The sequence below is a fragment of the Pongo abelii genome, chromosome 12 (assembly GCF_028885655.2).
Source record: "Pongo abelii isolate AG06213 chromosome 12, NHGRI_mPonAbe1-v2.0_pri, whole genome shotgun sequence".
In the NCBI taxonomy this organism is placed as follows: domain Eukaryota; kingdom Metazoa; phylum Chordata; class Mammalia; order Primates; family Hominidae; genus Pongo; species Pongo abelii.
The window spans coordinates 24155431-24181251 of NC_071997.2; the positions used below are offsets into that span (position 1 = coordinate 24155431).

General features: G+C 42.0%; 1 protein-coding gene across 1 annotated transcript in view; it reads left to right on the forward strand.

Annotated features, from left to right (window-relative positions):
* The first annotated feature begins 15109 nt into the window (after positions 1 to 15109).
* The window catches only part of ANKRD36C (ankyrin repeat domain 36C), a 159913-nt gene continuing 149201 nt past the window's right edge, over positions 15110 to 25821 (forward strand). The window contains exons 1-4 of the mRNA XM_054547126.1: positions 15110 to 15979; positions 20091 to 20205; positions 20371 to 20544; positions 24856 to 24962. Coding sequence (XP_054403101.1) covers positions 15783 to 15979; positions 20091 to 20205; positions 20371 to 20544; positions 24856 to 24962 — 593 coding nt within the window. The 5' untranslated portion in view covers positions 15110 to 15782. The remainder of the gene's footprint in view (positions 15980 to 20090; positions 20206 to 20370; positions 20545 to 24855; positions 24963 to 25821) is intronic.

Genomic DNA, 25821 nt, shown 5'->3' on the forward strand with positions numbered 1-25821 from the left:
CGGGTGTGGTGGCACATGCCTGTAGTACCAGCTACTCAGGAGGCTGAGGCAGGAGAATTGCTTGAACCTGGGAGGCGAGGTTGCAGTGAGCTGAGATCACCACCACCGCACTCCAGCTTGGGCGACAGAGTGAGACTCCATCTCAAAAAAAAAAAAAGTCCTTCCTTGCTAACAATATGAGCCTCATAGAAATAATTTGCTACCCTCAAATGTGCACCACACAATTTCCCTAGCTACACCCTGCCTCCGACATGCCCTTGGCCCAGTTTCTACTTCTGATATTGTTCTGGGACTGCCACACTCATAAGCTGTTGCTGCAGACTTGCACAGTCTTTCCCACGAAGAATGAGCCCAGCATCACCTCAGCAGGGCTGCTGCTACTTTGTCTTTACTGGGACTGCAGAAGTGCTTCTCAGACTCAGGATCTCTCAAAATAAGGTGTGCATTTATTTCTCATACCTCTAGAGACTGAAAAGCTCATCATGTGACTTCTTACCAGATGGCATCATACTGAAACCGTCATCTGCCTCAGTGATCTCATTCTTAACAAAGATTATTTCCTTTGGTACTAACAAATCCTAAAGGCATATTTCCCAGGCTGCAGTGTCCTCTGGGAATAGCCAGCCTGAGATTCATTTTGGAGGCTCACAGACCCAAGTTCCTAAACAGAGTTCTGAGTCGGTCCCTGGGCAGCACATCACCATACTGTATCCAGTGAAGCTTTCCTGAATGTCACCCAAGTGGGACAAAGAGAATGAATGAGAAGGGACACAAAAAAGATTTTTTTTTTTTTTTTTTTTTTTTTACATTTGATATTAATTTTATTTTTTTTATTTTTTATTTTTTATTTTTTTTAGGGTTGGACTCACCCTTTATTAATATTGAAGTTTGTTACAAAGCCTTCATAATAAATAATGAGATACTGGCGCAAGAACAAACTCCAATGCCACAGAATAAACAGCATAGGACACGCATACAGCACATACCTTTATCTACCTATCTAATATCCTTCATCGCATATGATTGACATAGCATCATATATTGATGAGGAAAATATGGATTTTTAGCAGAAAGTAGTGGGAAAAGTATATTTTTTTTTTGTTTTTTTTTTTTTAATTTATGAAGAATTTATTGATGATTCTTGGGTGTTTCTGGGAGAGGGGGATATGGCAGGGTCATAGGATAATAGTGGAGAGAAGGTCAGGAGATAAACACATGAACAAAGGTCTCTGGTTTTCCTAGGCAGAGGTCCCTGCGGCCTTCTGCAGTGTTTGTGCCCCTGAGTACTTGAGATTAGGGAGTGGTGATGACTCTTAAAGAGCATGCTGCCTTCAAGCATCTGTTTAACAAAGCACATCTTGCACCGCCCTTAATCCATTTAACCCTGAGTTGACACAGCATATGTTTCAGAGAGCAGGGGGCTGGGGGAAAGGCCATAGATCAACAGCATCCCAAGGCAGAAGAATTTCTCCTAGTCAGAACAAAATGGAGTCTCCTATGCCCACCTCTTTCTACACAGACACAGCAACAATCTGATCTCTCCTTCCTTTCCCCACACTTCCTCCTCTTCTCTTCAACAAAACCGCCATCGTCCTCATGGCCCGCTCCCGATGGTCGCTGTCTCTTTGGAGCTGTTGGGTACACCTCCCAGACAGGGCAGCCGGGCAGAGGCGCTCCTCACCTCCCAGACAGGGCGGCCGGGCAGAGGCGCTCCTCGCTTCCCAGACGGGGCCGCCCGGGCAGAGGCGCTCCTCGCCTCCCAGACAGGGCCGCCCGGGCAGAGACGCTCCTCACTTCCCAGACGGGGCCGCCCGGGCAGAGACGCTCCTCACTTCCCAGACGGGGCCGCCCGGGCAGAGGTGCTCCTCACTTCCTCCCAGACCGGGTGGCAGCCGGGCAGAGGCGCTCCTCACCTCCCAGACGGGGCGGCCGGGCAGAGGCGCTCCTCACTTCCTCCCAGACGGGGTGGCGGCCGGGCAGAGGCGCTCCTCACCTCCCAGACGGGGCGGCCGGGCAGAGGCGCTCCTCACTTCCTCCCAGACGGGGTGGCAGCCGGGCAGAGGCGCTCCTCACTTCCCAGACGGGGCGGCCGGGCAGAGGCGCTCCTCCCTTCCCAGACGGAGTGGCCAGGCAGAGGCACTCCTCACCTCCCAGAGTGGGCGGCCGGGCAGAGGTGCTCCTCACTTCCCCGAGTGGGCGACCGGGCAGAGGCGCTCCTCACTTCCCAGATGGGGCAGCTGGGCAGAGGTGCTCCTCACTTTCTCCCAGATGGGGTGGCGGCCAGGCAGAGGCGCTCCTCACCTCCCAGACGGGGCGGCCGGGCAGAGGCACTCCTCACCTCCCAGAGTGGGCGGCCGGGCAGAGGCGCTCCTCACCTCCCAGACGGGGCGGCCGGGCAGAGGCACTCCTCACCTCCCAGAGTGGGCGGCCGGGCAGAGGCGCTCCTCACTTCCCATAGGGGGTGGCAGCCGGGCAGAGGTGCTCCTCACTTCCCAGATGGGGCAGCTGGGCAGAGGCGCTCCTCACTTCCTCCCAGACGGGGTGGCGGCCAGGCAGAGGCGCTCCTCACCTCCCAGACGGGGTGACCGGGCAGAGGCACTCCTCACCACAAAAAAGATTTTAGGCACATCAATATCCAAAAGGATGACCACACAAAATGTATTCAGTCAAAGACAGAAAAAGCCATTAGACAGGCAGGAGGAGGATTAAGAAAGAATAAACTCAAAAAGCAAAATGGGGAGCATTGTAAGGTGGGGGTGAGCAACAGCATCCAACCCTGCAGGAAGAGCGAGTAAGAGAAGGGTTAAGACATTGCAGTTGGTGACTGCATGGTGGTTGAAGATGTGGCCATGACAATTTTCAGTTCAGTGAAGTGGTGAAGGCTGAAGCCAGGTTGCAATGGGTTGAGGAGTGAGAGCGTGGTAAGAAAGGAAAGACTGCAAGTGCAGGAAATTTGGCTCAAAGCCAAATCTTCAGGGAGAGAAAGAGAAAAGTATGGCAGCCCAAGGGCAGGGCATCAGAAGCCAAAGGAAAGATGCTGCTGATATTTTAGAGGAGGGATCAAGGAGGGGTGGTTGAAGGAGCTGTAGAAAGTGGGGGGTGATGGGTGGGGCAGGTCTGGAGAAGCCACAGTGGAGGGACAGGGTTCTCTGGGCAGGAGGAAAGTTGGAGACACATCCTCATTTCTTGGAATCCCTCACCTGTCTTTCACCATGTAGGCCCCAGGGCAGCAGGATGAAGGGAAGCTCACCTAAGCCTCCGTATCTGCACTGTCACCTGCCTGAGACTTGTCCTGCCCAACCTCGGCCAGCAGGGATGAGCTCTGGAGAGAAACTGTAAAAATGCCTAAAGAAATTGTTCTAGAATTGTGCTGGTTTAGTTCTCAATTTATTTCCTCAACTCTGAACTCCCTTTTCATCCAATTCTATTGATGACTTCATCTTAATTTTGGGAGTCTCACTGTATGGGATTCATTTTATTAAATATTTTCCTAGGTCAATGTGCTTGACTTCGAAGAGGGATTTCATTCTATTTTTTAGGTGATATTTTCTTCCAGACATGTTCCAGCTATATTTTGTAAGTATCCTTGCCTTCCTATAGCATGTTTTCATAGTTGCCATTTTGCACTTGAAAAACTAGTGTAGCTCTTTCTAATGACTCTTTTTGCTCTGATGTAGCAAATCTTCTTGAATCTCTTTCTGTTGTATCCAGGATGTGCGTGCTTTTCTTTCTGAGTTAAGGTTTGAGGTCTGTCTACTGGTTTCTGGACAGGTTTCTGGACAGCAAGGGAAGGCTGTCCTGGAGTTCAGGTTACTAACTCAAGATCACTGTGGACCTGGGAACCCTCACTTTCACTGTAGAGACACCCTGAACAGTTGACTTGACATGTTTCACCAGTTTCCCTTTCATTATTCATTTGTTTCATTTCCCATCAGGTCTACTGGGGTGGTGTGGAGGGGAAATTTGCATGGGGCCAATGTGCATCCCCCCAATACTCTATTGGAGAATCTTGTCTTATTTATTGCCTATTTTATCTTAACTGTGTGAAATCCTTATTTATTGTTGAAGATAATTTATCTGGCACTTTGTGCTTATTATGTTTTACATCTTTCTTCAGAATTTGAAGACCTTGACATGGCATCATAATTTTTTCTTCAGATTCATAATTTTTTTTTTTTTTGAGACGGAGTCTTGTTCTGTCCCCCAGGCTGCAGTGCAGTGGTGCGATCTCGGCTCACTGCAAGCTCTGCCTCCTGGGTTCACGCCATTCTCCTGCCTCAGCCTCCAGAGTAGCTGGGACTACAGGCACCCGCCACCACGCCCGACTAATTTTTTTTTTTTTTTTGTATTTTTAGTAGAGACAGGGTTTCACCGTGTTAGCCAGGATAGTCTCGAACTCCTGACCTCATGATTTGCCCGCCTCAGTCTCCCAAAGTGCTGGGATTACAGGCATGAGCCACCGCGCCCGGCCTCAGATTCATAATTTTTCTATTGATAAAATATGCCAGCTTTCAACATCAGCACATTTCCCCAATGTTGACATTTCCCTATTAGTCAAACACGCCTATCTTTCCTTTAATAACCTCTTTGTTCCCTATCTTGTTTGGAAAGGTTTCCTTCCCTTTTACTTCTCCCCTTACAGGTTTTCTAAAATGTGAAGGAATAATACAAACCAGCTGCCAATTACCAAGCCAATCACCTGCCCAGTACTTAAAAAAAAAAAAAACCGCAGAGTCTCGCTCTTTTGCCCAGGCTGGAGTGCAATGGCTTGATCTTGGCTTGTTATAACCTCTGCCTCCCGTGTTCAAACCATTCTTGTGCCTCAGCCTCCCAAGTAGCTGGCACCACGTCTGGGCTAATTTTTTTTATTTTTTATTTTTAATAGAGATGGGATTTCACTATGTTGGCCAGGCTGGTCTGGAATTTCTGCCCTCAAGTGATCTTCCTGCTTCGGCTTCCCAAAGTGCTGGGATTACAGGCATGAGCCACTGCGCCCGGCCAGTTTTCTTTTCTTTTTTTTTTTTTTTTGAGGCGGAGTCTCGCTCTGTCGCCCAGGCTGGAGTACAGTGGCAAGATCTCAGCTCACTGCAAGCTCCGCCTCCCAGGTTCAGCCATTCTCCTGCCTCAGCCTCCCGAGTAGCTGGGACTACAGGCGCCCACCACCACGCCCGGCTAATTTTTTGTATTTTTAGTAGAGACGGGGTTTCACAGTGTTAGCCAGGTCTCCTGAGTAACACGAGGTCGATCTCCTGACCTCGTGATCCGCCTGCCTGGGCCTCCCAAACTGCTGGGATTACAAGCGTAAGCCACTGTGCCTGGCCTAAGTTCAGCCAACTTTCAACAACATTGTCATACTCAGTTTTACTTATTGTCCAATATAGATTTTCACATTTTTTCTGCCCATGGCATAATGTGAGACACTCAGCTCTAGGCAAATGTTGTATTAGTGAAAGAGCTGTGTGAACAGGAGTAAGGTCTTGGGCCAGCTTGGTTTAGGCTGGCCTGTCCCATGTCCACAGTGTATCCCTTAGCAGAGTGAGGAGTTGATACAAACAGAATTCAATTGTTTTGACCATGACTTTCCATGTTTATGGTATACCTCTAGTTTTGACTAAAAATATGCCTTGACAGTGGCAGTGTTTGAGAACTGTTACCAGCAAGGTTTACTCAATTCCAAGGAATATTTAAAGAGTTTATTATAAATGTTACAAGTTTATATTTTTTCTTTTCTTTTTTTCCACCTTGGATTTAGAACTTGCAGTGCATCTTAGAAACAGTATACAGATGTCCTGTAATAGTTTTTCTTTTGTTTGTGAAAAGTGATTATTATTTGGGAAAAGAAGTACAGGGTGATTGTTCTGAGGTTTTCTATTAATTTTAATTTCCTTATTCTCCTAAAGAGTGAATCACACTTATTTATTCCACATTCTCTTACTGGTGGTGCTCCAAACTGAGCCATGAGTGCCTGCAATACACAAGTGAGACAGAGCACACACGGTTCTCATCCACTGCAGCTCACTCTCTTCTAGAGCCTTCTAAGTATTTCACAGTGTGGGCCATGGGCCAACCTTAGCAACAACCCTGGGTGCTCTTGGATGTGGAACCAAGCCCTGTCTCAGGCCTGCTGGGTGAGAATCTGCATGTGGTCAAGACCTAGGGGATTCATAGCTCAATCAAGTCTGCTTCTCTGGGATAGCCCTATCAAACAGGGTTCATATACCTTGTCAGGCCCCCACAGTTTCTTATCAGTCCCCAGTGAGACAAGGACAGAAACTGAGAGTAAGCCTATAGATATCTTCATAGTAACTTGACATTATCATGACATCCAAGTGTAGGGTAAGTGGACTCATATTGTTGAAAAGGACATAAACCCTTGAGACCTCAAACTCCTGAGTGAATAGCATATGATGTGAGCTGTGTCCTAGTCTTATGACATAAGGCCATTCTTCGTCAGTGATAGATTCAATATAAGAAACTTTTTGGGGTGTGGTGGGTTACACCTGTAATCTCAGCACTTTGGGAAGCCAAGGCAGGAAGATCGCTTGAGCCCAGGAGTTTGAAACCAGTCTGGGTCACATGGCAAAACCCTGTTTCTACAAAAACAAAAATTATCTGGGCATGGTGGAGTGTAACTGTGGTCCTGGCTACTCAGGAGGCTAAGATGAGAGGATGGTTTGAGCTCAGGAGGCGGAGATTGCAGTGAGCTGAGATAGCATCACTGCACACCAGCCTGGGTGACAGGGCCAGACTCTCTCTCAAATAATAATAATAATAATAATAATAATAATAATAATAATGAACTTGGTCTGTAACACAGATATTTTGAGGTGCATTTTTCTAGAAGGTACTGAAGCCATTATTACAAAGTTATAGAAACAAAATAAAAAAATTGCCATGAAAGAGAAGAGAAGTGCTCTCATGTTCACCAGTGCAGGAATTTGGCCTAGTTAGACATCAGGAACAACTTTCCCCTAAAAGTGATATCTAAACTGAGATTTGAAAGGTAGTAAATAGAATTAACAGGTTAAAGTAAAGGAATAGCATTTCGGGAGGAGGGAACAACATGTGCAAAGGCCTGTGGTGCGAGAAACATGGCAATTATTTCTCAATGCTGCCTTCTAAGGTGAAGTTCTTGTGGTCTTCTCATGGGATACTCTCACTCAGATCTTATTTCATTACAGGTAGTGGGTACCTGTAGTGGTGGTACCAATTCTCACAAACTTGGCATTTTATCTTATGAGATGAGTATTAGAACTAACAAAAAAAATAGAAAAGAAAGAAAAGTTGCCAGAGATAAGTTTATTGATAGTTCCAGGCAGGGGCAGCAGCCACCCAATGAAAGAGTAGGAAACTCAAAAAAGCAAAGAGTAGGAAACTCAAAAAAGGTTATTAAGTGTGGAGGGAATTAATTCTAAATACAGTTCTACTACTGAAGGCATTACAGTTTTTTAACATGGAATTATTATTATTCTGAGTAATCCTCAAAATATTTAGGTTTAAAAATATGTGAGAGATGTATTTAGAGTTACAGGATGTGCTAAAATATGATTCATCTTCCTACAAGAGACATATCTGAAAGTCAATGGCTTTCCTGAATATAGTAATAAATAAATAACCACTATGATGCCCAAGGGAAATATTATTTACAAATGCATAAAAATGCATGAAATAACAATAAATAACTTATGCTTCAATTATATAGGAACTACGTGAAGAAAATTATAAAGTAATACACAACAATATTGGTAAAAAAAAAAACTCTAAATAGCTGTAGAGATGATATTATGTTCCTGAATTATAGAATTCATTTCTTTTTTCATTTGTTTATAAGTTAATTGCAATTTTTATAAATATTTTAATTTTTTACACAGTATGGGGAACATAAAATAATACTGGAGATTACCTGTAAGAATATACAGTTAACTTTCCTCGCCCCAGCTTTGCGATCAGCAATTTCTTCAAGGAGTTCTTGTTACTTCTAGTGAGAATTATGGTGAAAAACCAAATTCTAGTCATGGGCTGAGTTTTTAATAACTAAGGTGACTGGAAAGTATAAGATCTGTCAAAGATGATTTTAAGGGACAGAAAAGGTAAATTTGTAAAACAAATGTAGGGATGGGATAAAATAATTTTTTGATTATGACCACTGAGTTTAGATTGTGCATCAAAGTTTTATGCATATCATAAATGTATGGTAATGAACACATTCAAATACTGGCTCAATAACAGACAGATTAAAAGTTTAAGTTTTGTTAATAGCAGAGTAGTTTATATCAAGCTACCTACCAATAACAATTACACAATAACAATTGCAAACTCTTTACAAAATGTATACTACAGCTGTTTGGAGGCACCAGTAGGCAACAGAGATCTGGCAAAAAAAAAAAAAAAAAAAAAATGGAAAGAATGTGAATATTGAAAAGAAAAAAATCTAGGTGAGCTTTACAACAAACTGATTTTTTTCCCCTGAGGGCAATTCTAGAAATAAAATGTATAATATCTGAAATGAAAAGTTCAATGGATGAGCCAACAGCACTCTAGACCCCACAGCGGAAACAATCAGTGGACTCAGAAATGGATGCATGGAAAAGATCTCAATAGAAGCACAGAAAGTAAAACACTGAACAAACTTTATCAAGTATTCAAGATGCATAGCGTAATATGAAATGACCTAATATGTAAATAACTGTAATCTCCTAAGGAGAATGGGGTAGATATTTTTGAAGAGATCCTGGCCCCGAGTGTGTGTTCTCAACCTGGGCCACAGCAAGTGCATGATGATTTGCCCTTCTTGAAGCTCTGCCCAGTAGGGAGATTTCCCCTTGCTCTTGCCTTTCAAGGACATCCAGGGTGTGGCTGTCATGTTGCTGCAGTCCATCTTCTCCTCACACCTACATACTGAGCCAATCCATCCATGAACCAAGTTTGAGCTTTTTCCTTTCCCATCAGCTTGTCCTACAAACTCCCCATACTGCTTTAGGTTTGAAGGTTTGAGTTGAGGATGGGAGACATGGGGGGCCCTGCTACCTGCCAATGCAGACTTACTCAGGCCTCTCATCCAGTTCTATCTCATGATGGAAATTTCCATCTCAGCTACTGAACCTGCCTGACTTTATGATCTAGTGGTTCTGAAGAATGCAGCTTGTGGTAGGTAGTTTTGAATGCATACTTACTTAGTATTTATGGTCAAGCCTTTGTCTCTACTGGGGTCCTGGAGCACACCAGGAGCACTTTTCAATGGACCTATAATCCTCTGCTTTGGATAGAACAACCATACTCAGAACCCCAGGGGCCTATGTTGTGATTCTCCCACTGGAATTCACCATAAATCCCACACTGCATCTTTCTCCTGCAGTGACAATGCTCACATGATAAAGTCTTCTGGATTAAATGGGCCACACATCAGGGCTACTTACACACAGCTCAGACCTGCTGCAGAGCCCTTTCCTATTCCTGGCAAAGACTTCCACTCAAAGCTGGACTCCACCTTTTGTGTTACTTGGCATAAAGCCCAGAGCAGTATTTCTAAGTGCCAAATACGTTGTCTCTAGAACTCAGAGATGCTCACCTATCATTGTGCTTCTTTGTGACAAGGGGATACAAGATGCAGCAGTTTATTTTTTTTTAATTTAGATGGAAGGTCCTCAAACACCCTTTACCTTTGGACTTTTAAAATTTAAAATTTTGCTTACATGGTAGCCCCCTAAATATTAATAGGATTTCCTCCCACCTATAGAATGCATTTTTCTTACTAGGCCTCCACTGAGCTAGCCACCTCTCATTCATCCTGCATGATCAGCATACCATTGTTATTTACTTTCTTGACTGGAGAGAGAACAGTTTCAAAGGCTTCTACTTGAACTTTTCCCCTTAGTTCTAACTATACAGACCAAAGTCTCAATGAGGGAGGTTATGCCAACTTCCAGGGGTGTCAATCTCATTACACATTCAAGGGCCAAGGAAAGGACCACTGTTTGGATCTGCAGACCCAGGAGACCCAGAATAAGCTGAATTTGACCAAGACTTCATTTATTACCCAACCTCCATCTCTCTCTCTAATGGGGGCCGTAATGATGCTTTTTTTCTGTGGGTATCAATGCCAACTCAAATCCTCTCTGCAGTAGTGCTCAAGATGTCTGGGCAGGGAATTTCCCTCCTCCAACATACAGCATATGGCACTGGTTCCATTTGGAGAAATATTGGAGGAATCACTACAGGACACATGGTCCTGTCTCCTGGGGACAGAGCCACCTCTTTCTTTGATCAGGTCAACTGTGAAAACTGACTCAGATCCAGGAACTGGGTGAAGGTTTGGATGTGTCCCCACCCAAATCTCATCTTGAATTGTAGCCCCAATAATTCCCATGTGTTTTGGGAGGGATCCAGTGGGAGATAGTTGAACCATGGGGCAGTTTGCCCCATACTGTTCTTGTAGTAGTGAATAGGTCTCATGAGACCTTATGGTTTTATAAGAGAAAACCCCTTTCGCTTGGTTCTCACTTCTGTCTTGTCTGCCGCCACGAGGAAGATGAGACTTTTGCCTTCTGCCATGATTGTGAGGCCTCTCCAGTCCCGTGGAACTGTCCCATTAAAACTCTTTTTCTGTATAAATTGCCAGTCTCGAGCATGTCTCTATCAGCAGCGTGAAAACAGACTAATACACTGGGGAACGTGTGACTTTTGATTGAGCAAGCTCCCCCAGTCTCCTGCACCTCTATTTTGCATTCTCCTGATTATATGTGCTAAGCAGCTTCTTGGCAGGCTGCCTGTGCATTTGCTCCTTAGAATGTTGTGTTCCATTAACCACCTTCACAACTCTCTGCAGATCAACCCCCTTGGCTCCCACAATAACTAGCATAATTGCAAGTCCTGGTTTCTAGCAGTGAAGCATTATTTTTGGCCTCTTCTGCTTCAGGGCCCCATTGCTGATATAATGAGCCATGCCCTATGACTGCTTCTCTGACTGTCAATACCTGTTCTGTTCTGCAGAGGAGAGCCACTTGTGAACTCCTTAGTGATTCTGGTGCCCCTCTCCCCAGGGCATTCATGATGACCTAGGTGAATGGTATTGTCCTCTGGGTCATCCCATGAATATATTCTCTGCTGAGTCTTCTGGCTTCACATAATATATCTATTCCAGCATGCCCATTTTCCTTAGCCTTTTAGTCCATTCCTCCATGATATGCCATGGCAATTCAGGTATTCCAACTTTGTTCTTTATGGACCATCATTTTTCTCCAGTCTCTTAGGAGGTTTTCTAGCCATGAGTTTGCACAATCCCTGTGAATCCTTGCCAGGGAGCTCAATTTTATATCTCAGGAGCATGCTTCTAAATGAATAAACTCCCCTTATCCAATACTATGTCCCATCTCCTTTAAGTCAGTGCACTCAAAATCCGTTCTGTGAGTACCTCCCCATATTCCTTGTACACAGCAGCTGATTCTTGCTACTCTTTGGGCAAAGTCCCTTTTCTCCCTTATTATGCCCAGCATATTGGTAGCTACATTATTCTACCATTTAACCTTAGTTATTGGCCTGGCAGCCAGGAGATGAGGTGGGGATGTTAATAAAGACATCCCTGTTGCCCTGTGATGGAGTGGCCTCAGCTTTTCACAACTGTGGGAATGCTGGCTTTTAATAGGGAGAAAGGGCTGGGCATGGTGGCTCATGCCTGTAATCCCAGCACTTTGGGAGGCCAAGGCAGGCAGATCACGAGGTCAGGAGATCAAGACCATCCTGGCCAACATGGTGAAACCCTGTCTCTACAAAAAATACATAAAAGGTAGCCAGGCGTGGTGGTGGGTGCCTGTAGTACTTGGGAGGCTGAGGCAAGAAAATGGCGTGAAACCAGGAGGTGGAGCTTGTAGCGAGCTGAGATTGCACCACTGCACTCCAGCCTGGGTGACAGAGCACGACTCTGTCTCAAAAAAAAAAAAAAAGTAGTTTTTAAATTTCCAAGTATTTAAGTATTTTTCCATTTATTTTCCTATTACTGATTTATAATTTAATTCCATGTAATGAAGGACCATATATTGCATGATTCCAATTCTTTTAAATTTATCTAGGTTTGTTTTCTGACCCAGGATTGGCTATCTTGGTGACTATTTCATATGTACTTAAGACAATGTGTATTTTACTATTTTGATGTGAAGTGCTATGTGAATATCAATCTAATCTAGTTTGTTACTATGTTATACTGTTCTCTTACATCCTTACTAATTTTCTGTCTGCTTGTCTTATATTACTGAGAGAGAAGTGTTAAACTCTCCAACTATAATGGAGGCCCCAACTGCAATTGTGGGCTTGCGGGTTTCTCTTTTCAGTTCTAACCATTTTCATTTCATATATGTTAAATTTCAGATGTTAGGTATGTACCCACTTAGAATTCTTATGTCTTCTTTTTTAAAAACTTTTTTATTATACTTTAAGTTCTGGGATACACGTGAAGAATATGCAGGTTTGTTACATAGGTATACACGTGCCATGGTGGTTTGCTGCACCCGTCCACCAGTCATCTACATCAGATATTTCTACTAATCCTATTCCTCACCCAGCCCCCCACCCCCCCCAACAAACCCCAGTGTGTGATGTTCCTCTCCCTGTGTCCATGTGTTCTCATTGTTCAACTCCCATTTATGAGTGAGAACATGCAGTGTTTGGTTTTCTGTTCTTGTGTTAGTTTGCTAAGAATGATGGTTTCCAGCTTTATTCATGTTCCTGCAAAGGACATGAATTCATCCTTTTTTTATGGCTGCATAGTATTCCATGGTGTATATGTGCCACATTTTCTTTATCCAGTCTATCATTGATGAACATTTGGATTGGTTCCAAGTCTTTGCTATTGTGAATAGTGCCACAATAAACATACGTGTGCATGTGTCTTCATAGTAGAATGATTTATAATCCTTTGGGTATATACCTTGTAATGGGATTGCTGGGTCAAATGGTATTTCTAGTTCTAAATCCTTGAGGAATAGCCACACTATCTTCCACAATGGTTGAACTAATTGGCACTCCCATCAACAGTGTAAAAGCATTCCTATTTCTCCACATCCTCTCCAGCATCTGTTGTTTCCTGACTTTTTAATGATCACCATTCTAATTTCTTTGCATTTCTCTAATGACCAGTGATGATGAGCTTTTTTTCATATGTTTTTTAGCTGCATAAATGTCTTCCTTTGAGAAGTGTCTGTTCATATCCTTTGCCCACTTTTTGATGGGGTTGTTTTTTTCTTGTAAATTTGTTTAAGTTCTTTGTAGATTCTGGATATTAGCCCTTTGTCAAATGGATAGATTTTAAAAATTTTCTCCCATTCTCTAGGTTGCCTGTTCACTTTGATGATAGTTTCTTTTGCTGTGCAGAAGCTCTTTAGTTTAATTAGGTCCCATTTGTCAATTTTGGCTTTTGTTGCCATTGCTTTTGGTGTTTTAGACATGAAGTCTTTGCCCATGTCTATGTCCTGAATTGTATTACCTAGGTTTTCTTCTAGGATTTTTATGGTTTTAGGTCTTACATTTAAGTCTTTAATCCATCTCGAGTTAATTTCTGTATAAGGTATAAGGAAGGGGTTCAGTTTCATTTTTCTGCATATGGCTAACCAGTTTTCCAAACACCATTTATTAAATAGGGAATCCTTTCCCCATTGCTTGTTTGTGTGAGGTTTGTCAAAGATCAGATGATTGTAGGTGTGTAGTGTTACTTTTGAGGCCTCTGTTCTGTTCTATTGGTCTATATATCTGTTTTGGTACAAGTACCATGCTGTTTTGGTTACTGTAACCTTGTAGTATAGTTTGAAGTCAGGTAGTGTGATGCCTCCAGCTTTGTTCTTTTAATATATGTGCTTAATTTACATTTAATGAAATTATTCACATGGTTGCAATTATTCACATGGCATGAAGTCAGGCAGTCGGTGGGTCTGTGGCTCCACCCCAGGAAACCACTCCTCAGCCCCATGTGTGTGGCTGCAGAGTGCCCAGTGCCAAGGTCCATGCTCCAGGCAAGGGTCGAGTAGGAGTGGATTTTTAAGCCAGGTTGACAGTACACTCAGTGACCTGGAGACCATCCCAGGGGAGCCTTGCTAGCCCGCTCTTGCACCTATAGTGCGGCTGCCACCTGCATGTCTCCCTTGGGCTGCAGTGGCCAGGCAACCCCCATCTGCCCACCCCTTTCCCCAACCAGGACCATAACCGCGGACTCTGGCGCCAGACACTGCCACCGCTGTCAACCAGGCCCTGCAAAGGCAGGAAAGCTGAACTGGCTGCTGAGCCCCTTCTGGTTGGCCACACAGTACCCACGCCTGTAGCCCCTGGACTCCTAGTGTGGGCTAAGGTGGAGTGGACCCTCCGGCTTGGTCACGGCGCAATGGGCCACCTGGAAACCATCCAAAAGAGAAGACCTACCAGCCCGTGCCCTAGGTGCAGCTGCCACCTGCAGGTCAGGCACCAGCAGATTCAATGGCCAGATCATCCCTGATTCTCCATGCCCTCCCCATCCCGGCCCCAACAGCAAGGACTCCCTGACAGGATGCTGCGGGAGTGGCTGTCGGGAAGTCGGCTGGGCAGGTGCATAAGGATAAAAATAGACTCTCAGCCCCATCCCGATGGCCACGACGTGCTCATCCCCTGGCGGTTCCTCAGCCCTATCCTAGTGGCCACAGAGTGGCACGCAGGCAGCAGCCTTGGGAACCCCGATTGCCCCTCCTCACACGTGCCCATCACACGACTTGGGCGACGGGGTGGTGAAGCCAGGCTGTGACCCCAGCGGCGCCACGAGGCCGAAAACCGGCGCTCAGCCTCATCCCCGTGGCTGCAGAGTGCCAAGCGCCAGGTCCTGCGCTCTGGGCGCGGGTCAGGAGCAGCTGGCAAGGGCAGCGCAGCCTGTGGGGCCCTTGGGCGCGGCCGGCCGCAGCTCAGGGAAGCCACTTCAGCCCACGGGCGCTGCAGCTGCAGCCGCCACCAGCACATGGAGCAGGGATCGCCAAGGATTGGGAATCCCCGACCAGGGCTGCGCCTCCAGCCGCGCGGACCCCGGGGCCAGCCCGGCCGCGGCAAGTCAGGCAGTCTGCGGCAGGAGCGCCGGGCATGGGTTTCCGCCTGGGGTGCAGGAGACGCGCACACTCCGGCCGGATGGGCGGCGCACTCAGGGTCCAGGAGGCCGTCACAGGGGAGCCCCGCCAGCCCCCGCCGGAGCCCGAGCTGCAGCTGCCACCTGCAAGTGGTGCGCTGGCTGCAGCTGTGGCAACCCCGGATCCCGTCCTCCCGCCTCGCGCCCATCAGCGCGGACCCCGGGGGCGACGCAGTGGCGAAGCCGGGCTGTGGGCCCAGCGGCGGCACCAGGCGGAGAAGCACCACTGAACCCCATCCCTGGGCTGCAGAGGGCCCAGCGCGGGGGGCTACGAGCGTCGGGAGCCGGTGGAAGAGAAGAGCGCGCGGGCGACAGTCAAACAGGCCCTGGGGCAGGGCGCGCCTCGCGATCCACGGGGCCCCGCCAGCCCGCGGCACCTCTGCAGCAACCGCCGCCTGCACTGGGCGCCGCGAGAGAGCCGCTAGGGCGGTTTCTCCACCTCGGGCCTGTTGGGCGGGGCCGGCTAAGGTGCGCGTGCTCGCTGGTCCTAACGGTTCTGTTGGGCGTTTCTGCTGAGAGGCGGGAGGCGCTGAGAGTCTGTGCGAAGGTCCGTGGACAGACTGCTTTGCTTGTTGTTGCGCTTCGGAGGCGGCGATCCCCGAAGGCGAGATGAAATACGGCTGGAGCGTTCCCAGGCTACAATTTGCAGCTGACGATTATGGAAGACGACGAGCCGAAGAGGTGGCCCACCTTCAGGGAGCGCTTGTGCTCGGATGGCTTCTCATTTCCCCAATACCACATTAAATTGTCTCATCTGAAGAGGATCCACAGAGCTGTCTTCTATGGTAATCTGGAGAAACTGGAGTACCTTCTGTTCGTGTATCATGACGCCAATAAGAGAGACAAGAAGGAAAGGTAATGGGGGCCGGGAGCCGGGGCTGCGGGAGGAGGCCTGTGGATGTGGAGAAGTACCCCTTTCCAGGCTGAGGGCTGCGGGGCGGATGGTCCGGGGCTCGGGGTATGGACGGGGGCTAGGGGGTGCCTGGCTGGGGTGGGAGTGAGTGGAGCGGGGCCTGGGGAGTGGGGGTATATGGGGTGGCGGGGTGTGGAGTGAGTTGGGGGATGGGAGTGGGGAGTAGGGGGTGCATGGGGTGGGGGTGTGAATGGGCTGAGGTGGATGGAATGAAGGCTTGGGGGGTAGGGGCGTGGACGGTGTGGGGTGGGGAGATGGGGTGAGGGTTCAATGGGATAGAGGACTGGAGGTGGGGATGAGGTGTGGGGGTGAATGGGATGGGGGAAAGGGGTGCAGAGGTGAGGGGGGCGAGTCCTGTCACCAAAGGGGCTGGACTTTCTTTCCTGGCAGGCTCAGCCGCACCTGGGATGTGGACCCACATCCCAGGCCATTTTCACGAGCAGCAAAACAAAAACAAAACTTCAGCTGGTTTCCACTCACTCACCATGCTGCTTCTTTATAAATCATTTTAAAGTGATTTCAATAATAAAATTCAGCATGTACAGCGTTTTATTTTTAATGTACACATTTTAAAGCATAATGTTACATACATTATGGAAAGGTGCATAATGACAGAAATCATTTCCACAGTATATCAACTTCCTGACTAAAAATTCTTTGGATAAAAATTCAATATTTATTTGATATCAATGGACACCTATGTCAATGTGGTTTTCACTGAGGGACCTTAGAGGGAAACTTTCAAGTGGGAAGATGGTCTGTGTTCTTGAATAGAAAGACACATTTTTCTAAAGTTCTGAGCTCTTTCTGTGTTTATAAATTTTACATAATCCAAATAAAGTTATCAAAGTGTTAACATTTTTGAATTACTCATGCTGTCTTTTACTATTGTGATGACATTAAGAAAACTTTTGAAATGGAGTCAAAAAAGACTTGCCTTTCTAGATATGAAAATGTGCTGTTAATTTCCACAAATTATTTACTAACAGCTGAAACAACAAATCAGTGAATGGAACAGGTTAGAAAATCCAGGAACACACCAATATGTGTGAGAATTTATTAGGTTGGTGCAAAAACAATTGCGGTTTTTGCCACAATTACAAGTAATGGCGAAAACCGCAATTGCTTTTGCACCAATCTAATAGAATTGGATAATGGTGACATTTCATATTAGTAGGAAAAGATGAATTACTCATAAATGAAGTGCCTGCTAACTATTTGGAGAAATCTGGCTAGATTTTTATGTCACAGAAATAAGTTCGTTATGGAATGTAGATTAAAAATTTTAAATGCACAAAATAAGAAAGATAACAGAAAAAACACAAATGCCTAGTTATATTGATACATGTTTATATTCCTACAAATATCACAAGCACACATTCTGAAGGACGATTTAGCAAAATAAAAAAAATCCTGTTTATAAGAAAAAATTAACAAAAGACAATATGTGTATATACATATTAGATAAAAAAGTGATTGTCATTTTACAGAGAATTCTTCAAATAAACAAGAACTCTCATTTAAAATAGAGCAAAGCTTTTTTTTTCAGATATTCAAGCAACCTATGCCCATGGGAAAAAATATTTACTGTTCCTGGGAGGAGAAGGTATTTAAGTTAAAAAAGGAATGAAATACTGTTTTCTATCCACAAGTTTGTGAGGGTAAAGGGTAGCAGTACATATACTGCTGTTTAAAGTTTACATTTCTGATGACTTTTCAAATAGACAATTTTTTGGTAAGTATCACACTTTAAAAATGTATGTGCCCTTCACCCATTAATTCCATTATACTAAAATATCTCTAGGAAATAGAGATACATGCAATTTGTTTTTCTCAGCTCTGCCTAAAATAGCAATGTATTTGGAAAACCCCTTATAATGGATTTTATAAATTTTATAAATTTGTCAATAAATTTCAGTGCATCCATAGGATGGGACAATATGGGACCTTTGCAGATGTCAGTAGATACAGATGTATGTTGAGGTGTGAAGATGTACTCTGAAAAAAAGTTGGTTTGATTATACATACACACAAACAGTCTATGGTGTTTGTAAGCCAAATATGTGTACAAAATATAAAATTTCTTCTTTTCTGGCAGGTGTATTGTGATATTTTTTCTTATCTGTGATGTATAAATGATCAGTATGTTTAAAACTTCTAGTAAATGTTTTTTATTAAAGAAATTATCCTTGGGAAAAGAAGAAATATAAATCTTGCAAAGAAAAAAATAATTCTCAGTTTCTATTTTATTTTATTATTTATTTCTTTGTTTGTTTGTTTATTTTTGAGATGGAGTCTCACCCTGTCACCAGCCTGGAGTGCAGTGGCATGATCTCGGGTCACTGCAATCTGCCTCTCAGGTTCAAGTGATTCTCCCACCTCAGCCTCCTGAGTAGCTGGGATTACAGGTGTGCACCACCATGCCCAGCTAATTTTTGTATATTTTAGTAAAGGTGTGGTTTCACCATATTGGCCAGGCTGGTTTCAAACTCCTGACCTCAGGTGATCCCCCTGCCTCAGCCTCCAAAGTTCTGGGATTACAGGTGTGAGCCACTGTGCCTGGCCTTATTTTTTTGTTGTTGTTTATTGGTATCTTCTCTGAAATTTTAGCCTCTTCAGAGGCAGAGGGAATATTTTTATTTGTGCTTGATTATTTTATTATGCATAGATTTTAGTATATAAAGAGGTTTTTATTATGGTTTTATTACATATAAGCAAACAATTTTAAATTAATTATTTTAGTTTATCAGTGTCCTCATGAAAATGAAAATGAGCAAATATAAGTGATTATCACTATTCCGAAAGCACTGCTTTAATTTATAGTTTTTTCATAATAAACTCCCCAACTGTATGTATGCATTCTTTCAATCCAGTTATTCATCAAGCATAACCTGAATACCTATTATGTAGCAGACACATTCCACCATCTCTCAGGACTCTTCCACCCTTAACAACTTCAGGTTTACCTGCCCAGCCTGAGCAAGCTGAGATTTAAAATGGAAGCATTAGGACTGAATCCCAATTGGATCTTTTATTTCTTTTTTTTTTTTTTTAAACAAAAGCAATTCTGAAGTTAGAAAATAGTGAAAGATAACCTTTAACTGCCATTTCAAAAACTTATGACAGTCTCAAATACTACTATTAATTATTGCAAATACCTAATTTACATAACATTCTGTAAGTATTGAAAAAAATGAGCCATACGTATTCATTTGAATCCTGAGTTTTCTTTGGATTATTTTTTTTTGAAAATTGAAGTAAGAATTACTTTGTTTTAAAAATTTGTTATTTTTATTTTTGCCTTCTTTTTCCACAGTACTTTATTTAGGTGCCAATTATATGAATAGAACTGCCTGTTCTATGTACCGTATCCCACTTAATGTAAGGCATCATGGATTGGGTGATGCCACGTTACTTTATATATCAATAAGATAATGTTTAAAATGTTGCCAGTTATAATTGTAATAAATAATGAATTGTAAACAGTATTCCAATGTCAGGAGATGTTAATATATAAGAGAACAGTAGCTTATATAAGAGAATAGTGAGAAAATGAGCATCTGAGAATGACTGAAATACAATGATACATCTAATCTTTAATAGATACCTCAATGTAGATATGATTGTATCATTTTACTTAATTAAAATGTCTTTGTAAGTAGTAATATCTAAAAATTATTGAGCTGCTATTTGTGTTAGAAAGTGTTCTAAATGCTGTGCATAGATTCTTATGTAAGCATCACAGCAGTGTTCTGTGGGATAGCTGCTATTCTCTTATATATTTTATTGATAAGGAAATTGAAGCAAAGAAAGGCTAAATAACAGCTAAGTGACAGAGCTTACAGTAAATTCTAAGCCCCAATTAAACGGAATCCAAAAGCCAAGCCTTTTCTATTAAATAGCCTGCTCTTTCATTAATGTGGTGAGAAATAAGCACTAACAAATGTTGTACTTTCTTCACAAGAAAATTACATATTTGTTTTGAAGACAGAGAAATAACATGCTAATTAATGCTTACAGTTACATGTTTTAAAAGTCCTGTCACTCTCACAGGACTGCCCTACATTTGGCCTGTGCCACTGGCCAACCGGAAATGGTATTTCTCCTGGTGTCCAGAGGATGTGAGCTTAACCTCTACGACCGTGAAGGCAGGACACCTCTGATCAAGGTATATAGTAGCTGACTCTTTGAGCATGAGATGGATTTGGTTTAAGTACATAGGATAAAATGAATTTATCTCATTGGAATACCACTATATAACTAGTAGTAAATCCTACAGAGTGTTTATTTTGATTTTTCAGTATTTGCATGTTTCTCGGTCTAATACTGACAGGCTGTACAACTGAGGCAGGAGGCTTGTGCAACTATTCTGCTGCAAAATGGCGCCGATCCAAATATTATGGATTTGTTTGGAAGGACTGCTCTACACTATGCTGTGTATAATGAAGATACATCCATGATAGAAAAACTTCTTTTACATGGTACAAATATTGAAGAATGCGGCAAGGTATAGGTCAACCAATGTTATTTTCAAACTATCTGAAATGCATTTATTTTAACATTGACACATGTAAGGGTCAATTTTTCATATTTGGAAGCTCAAACATTCCTTGAATGAAAATATTTTAAATGCCTTAACTGTCTAGGATTTTACTTTAAATATTGGAACTTTTAAAGAAGCATTATAGGGAACAGCTTTTTTTCATGCACTTACGGTAAATAATTATAAAAACAAATGAATTACAATAAATTTATAATTCATGACAACTGAATTTGGGAAAGGTAATAGTAAAGTGTTTTTCCACTAAATTACTTTTTTTCTAACCAGTGTGAAGTGACACAGGAAAGTAAAATTGGCCCTTATAAATAGGCTTTATTTTAAATTTCAAAGAAAATTAAAGAATTTCACGATAAATGTACATCTTATTGCTGTTGACAAGTATTGTATGTGAAGGTGATTTCATTTGAAAGTGATTCCTCTGTGGAAAGGCTTAAGAGGCAAAAATGAAGAAAAGGAGAGCAATCAGAAATGCACAGCTAATGTGGAAATTAGGTAATGAGGGAAAATACTGTGGAGAGGGTTTTTGTGTGTTTTGTTATTTTCAATTTATATGTTTAGACAAGGATCGCTTCAGTTTTGGGGATGATTATTCTTACTTTGGGAAAGAGTTTGTGAGTTGTAAAATTGCCTAGGGATCAATTTTGGGAGGACTCTGAGGAAACCAGGTTGGCAGTGAATAGTGGTTCAGCAGAGAGAAGAACACATAATTAATGGACATTATTGAATTCTGGCAGAAACAGCCACTTAGACAAGCATCTGAACTCTACTCTCAAGTCCAGAATCTCTTGATGGGCAGGTGGGAGATAAGGAGCTTATAAATAGTAAAATCAAGTTGGATTTTGAGTTTACTAGTCTCTTCTCTACCCCTACCCAGGAAAAGTAAATGAAGTTTTCAGTGAATGGCTCTATCTTTTGCTCTTTCCTCTTTTTGGCCAAATCCCAAATGATAAAGGGAATTTGCCATGTGGGTGAGAGATGAGACTGAAGTGATTATCAACAGTGCTGGTTCACAGTTAGAATTATGCATGGCAGTAACCTGGGGAAATTAAAAGCAAATCACTAAGTCTAGGCTATCACCTGAAGATTTTAATATAGTAAGTCTAATATTTACTATTAAATATTACTGGACATGTATGTTTTAAAATACTTCCTTGAAGCTGGGCATGGTGGTGCCTCTAGCCAGAGCAACAGATTAAGATATTGCCTCTAACAGCAACAACAACAATGATAAAAAATTTCTTGAGATACTGATACGCTGCTGGTTAAGAACCACTGAATAGAGAAGTGTAATATAAATTCCCATATCTCAAACACATAAAAAATCTCTAGAAGAGTTGGATGATAGGTGCTGCTTCCTTTAAATTTCTCCTTTCCAATAATATTAGCCTGACTTTTATCTGTCTCTACCTCTGTGGGTGGGAAGTGAAAAGGACTATTATTTGCAGTATCTATCAGCGTAAGAATAACCCCTTTTCCTTACCACCATCACTTATTCACTGCCATTCATAGGGTCATTAGAAATTTGCTATTGTGGACTCTTTTAATAAGTACAGACTGACTCTTTCAGAACTCTGAGTCTCTTTGTTATCATTCTGGTGATTATTAAAAGCAGGGTTCTCTCAATTACAATAGTAAAAAATTCTAAACCTTTTTTTAAAGCTGAAGCTCTATTACGGACTGCCTCAGTATGTCAGTTAAGTACATAGAACTATGGCATAATCAGGATAGCAGTTTTCAACACTGAACACCGTGAAGTCAGTAAGAATACAGAGAATGCATATAGGTCATTATTAGAGCTTTAATTGATAAGCCATTGTATTTTTATTTCTGATTTATATTTTACCCAAAATAAAAAAAATTAGGTTACAATATAGAAACTAGAATAATTTAATATTATTTTAATAATTTAGTTGCAGCAGTCCTATGAACTAATTATACATTTAGTGAACAATCTGGGAAAGTTAAACATAAATTGTGAATGAATGAATGTTGTAAAAGTGCTCAAAGTGGGTATTATCACTCTTAGCAACAATTTTTATTGCATTCTTGGGCCTATTTTGGAAAAAAAATCTGAAACTAAAGATAGGAAGTATTTTACATGAAAATACTTGCTTTATATACAATCGCTTGGAGACATATCCATAGCAAATATAAAAATACAAGGTCTATAGTCCAAATGTGTCCCATAGATGTGTTTAGTTTGCCTCTACAAATTGTCTCAACATGGAAGGTTTAGGAGACTCATGCACAGATCTGGATTCCAGGCTTCTCTTCAAGAATCCAATCTGGTGTCCCTTGAGCCTATCTCACATTTAGGATGCTGTGCAGAGGTTGCCCCTTTCTATGAGGCATGTGGTCTCCATTTTGCTACTGTTCCTACCTAGGTACTTCACTTCCTCGGGTCATCTCCTTTGCCTCTGTAGGGATGACTTTACAAGCCCTGTTTTATAATATTTTAGTAAATATTTCAAGGTTTTCAAGACTTTTATATTTATTTAAATATAGAGTCTATATTTTATATAAATCCTTTGGTAATCGGGTTGAACTTTTGAATTTAGATGGTGGTGTTTTATAAACCATTTTTCTTTATACATACAATAAATAGTCATCTTCCCATTAGAATGCATGTAAGCTTTTTAAGGTGAATCATGGTATAGTTGCATAGGTTATGCATATTGCAGACAACATTATATTTTTCTCTTCAGCATTGCCTCCTAAAAATGCAAGTAATTGGCTGAGTGCAGTGGCTCACACCTGTAATCCTAGCACTTTGGGAGGCAGAGGCGGGTGGATCACGAGGTCAGAAGATTGAAACCATCCTGGCTAACACAGTGAAACCCCCTCTCTACTACAAATACAAAAAATTAGCTGGGTGTGGTGGCACATGCCTGTAGTCCCAGCTACTCAGGAGGCTGAGGCAGGAGAATTGCTCATGCTTGCAACGGGAGGCGGAGGTTGCAGTGAGCTGAGGTGGCACCACTGCACTCCAGCCTGGGCGACAGAGTGAGACTCCATCTCAAATAAGTAAATAAATAAATAAAAGATGCAAATAATTTAGTGGCTTTCATTATGCTATAAATAATTCATATAGGTCATTATTAGAGCTTTAATTGATAAGCCATTGTATTTTTATTTCTGATCTATGTTTTACCTAAAATAAAAAAGTTAAGTAAGAATTAATATGGAAACTAGAATACAAATAAATTTTTAAAGGAGTTATATACCAGGGTCCTAAAATTACAATTACATAAATATTTGCATCAGGGTCCTAAGATTGTAATTGAGAATAACATTTCATACAGAGCTTTCTGACAGCTAAGATAAAAATATTACTAGAGAAAACCCATGGACTATTTAATAATAAGCAGTGAAAGTTCACTTGAAGCCTATCTCTATTAATTCAGAGCCCGGCTCTCCGAATTAAAAAGAGATAGGCTTCAAATGAACTGTCAATGGTGTCAGAATCTCAGATGACAATGTCAGGTGCTCTGAGCACCTGACATTGTCATCTGAGATTCTGACACCATCGATAGAAGATAATGAGGCAAGTGTGTATCACACAGAGGAAACCTCCACCTTTGCTGGTAAGCTCTCACAACTATATCCCTGAAACTCTCATTTCTCAAATGTTAACATTCTCCAAAATAAGTATTTACAAATAGGGATTAGGTGAAGTTCAAAAGATTTCTCAAATACTAGACCCATAATGCACAGTTTTGTAACATTTTTCAAACACGGGTGATCATGGATTCTCTCTTTTGGGGTATAATGTTCAACTTCTGGTAAAGTAAATATCCTCTGGAATATATTAATAGTTTAAGAAACACTGCTCTATAGATAATAATTTAGATCATTAATAAAAATACCTGAAACATTTATTACTGTGTCTTAGAGTTTGAGGACATAGAGAAAAAAATACGGCTGCTGCCCTCAAGAAGCTCTTGGTTCAGGTGGGAAACAATTAAATCCTTGAAACATGCCCTGCTAAATGCTGTGACAGAAGCAACGATTCTTGGAACTGGGAAATGTTTGAAGTGAGTTTTGGAGATGACCAGAGTTCCTGTGGTGAGGCAGAGGAGGTTGTTTCCAGGGGAAGGAGCAGAACATAGAAAAGTACCAAGGAGTGAAAAGAAAGGGACTACCTCTTATGTCCTTTCAATTGTATATATTGAAGCTCACAGGATCTTACATAAGGTTTTCATTTCAGTTGATAAATATGTAATTTTGTGATTATAAATTGTTGCTGTTATTTTACAGTATGAATATCAACCACTGTTACTTGCTGTGAGTCGAAGAAAAGTGAAAATGGTGGAATTTTTATTAAAGAAAAAAGCAAATGTAAATGCAATTGATTATCTTAGCAGGTACAGACCTTAGTTCTTATTGTGTTGTTTTTAAACCTGAGTGTCATTTTAGAGTGATAGCGGTCTCTCAAGTCACAAATATTACATTAATAAGAAGACTAACTTTTAATTATTGGGATATAGTGAGAAATATCAACACAGATCATCACTTAGGTAGAAAAACAATTATTTGGACTGAGTAACATATAGAAAAGTGTGTAGCAGGATTCGTCTCTCTATATAGACATTATACACATAAAAGGCTTCTATATATAGAAAGCTCTGTATATTGATAGATGTTTGTCATTTGTCATATGATGTGGTGTTATTTATAATGTAATAATGTGATGCTTTTGAATGTATGATCTTACGTTAGCTAAAGGGGTTTCATGTTAGTTTTTCATTTCTACTGTGTTTTGATGATGTTTTTAATTTATATGGGGAGGGGGAGAAAAGACAGCTTTAAATGGATAAAACTTTACTTTGATGAAGACAAGCTTTAGGCTCACACAGGACTGGGTTTAATCCCCAGCTTTTCCACTTGCTAGATGTGTGACCTTGGTAACATTACTTATCACCAAGTGTTTTCTTCTGTGAAAAGGAGGGTAATAATATATCCTTCAAGGGTGGTTGTGTGTAAGTAACATTATATATATATAATGTTAGAATGTCCAGCTAACAGAGCAAGGTGCTCATGTTTTGGAAACAATGGCTGAGCATATACATATGTGCATATATTATATATACACACATGTATGTAAGAATATAATGTAAGTAACATCATATATAATATATATAATATATATTTTATAGATAATACATAATATACTATATAATATATATTTATAGATAATATATAATATACTATATATTATATATT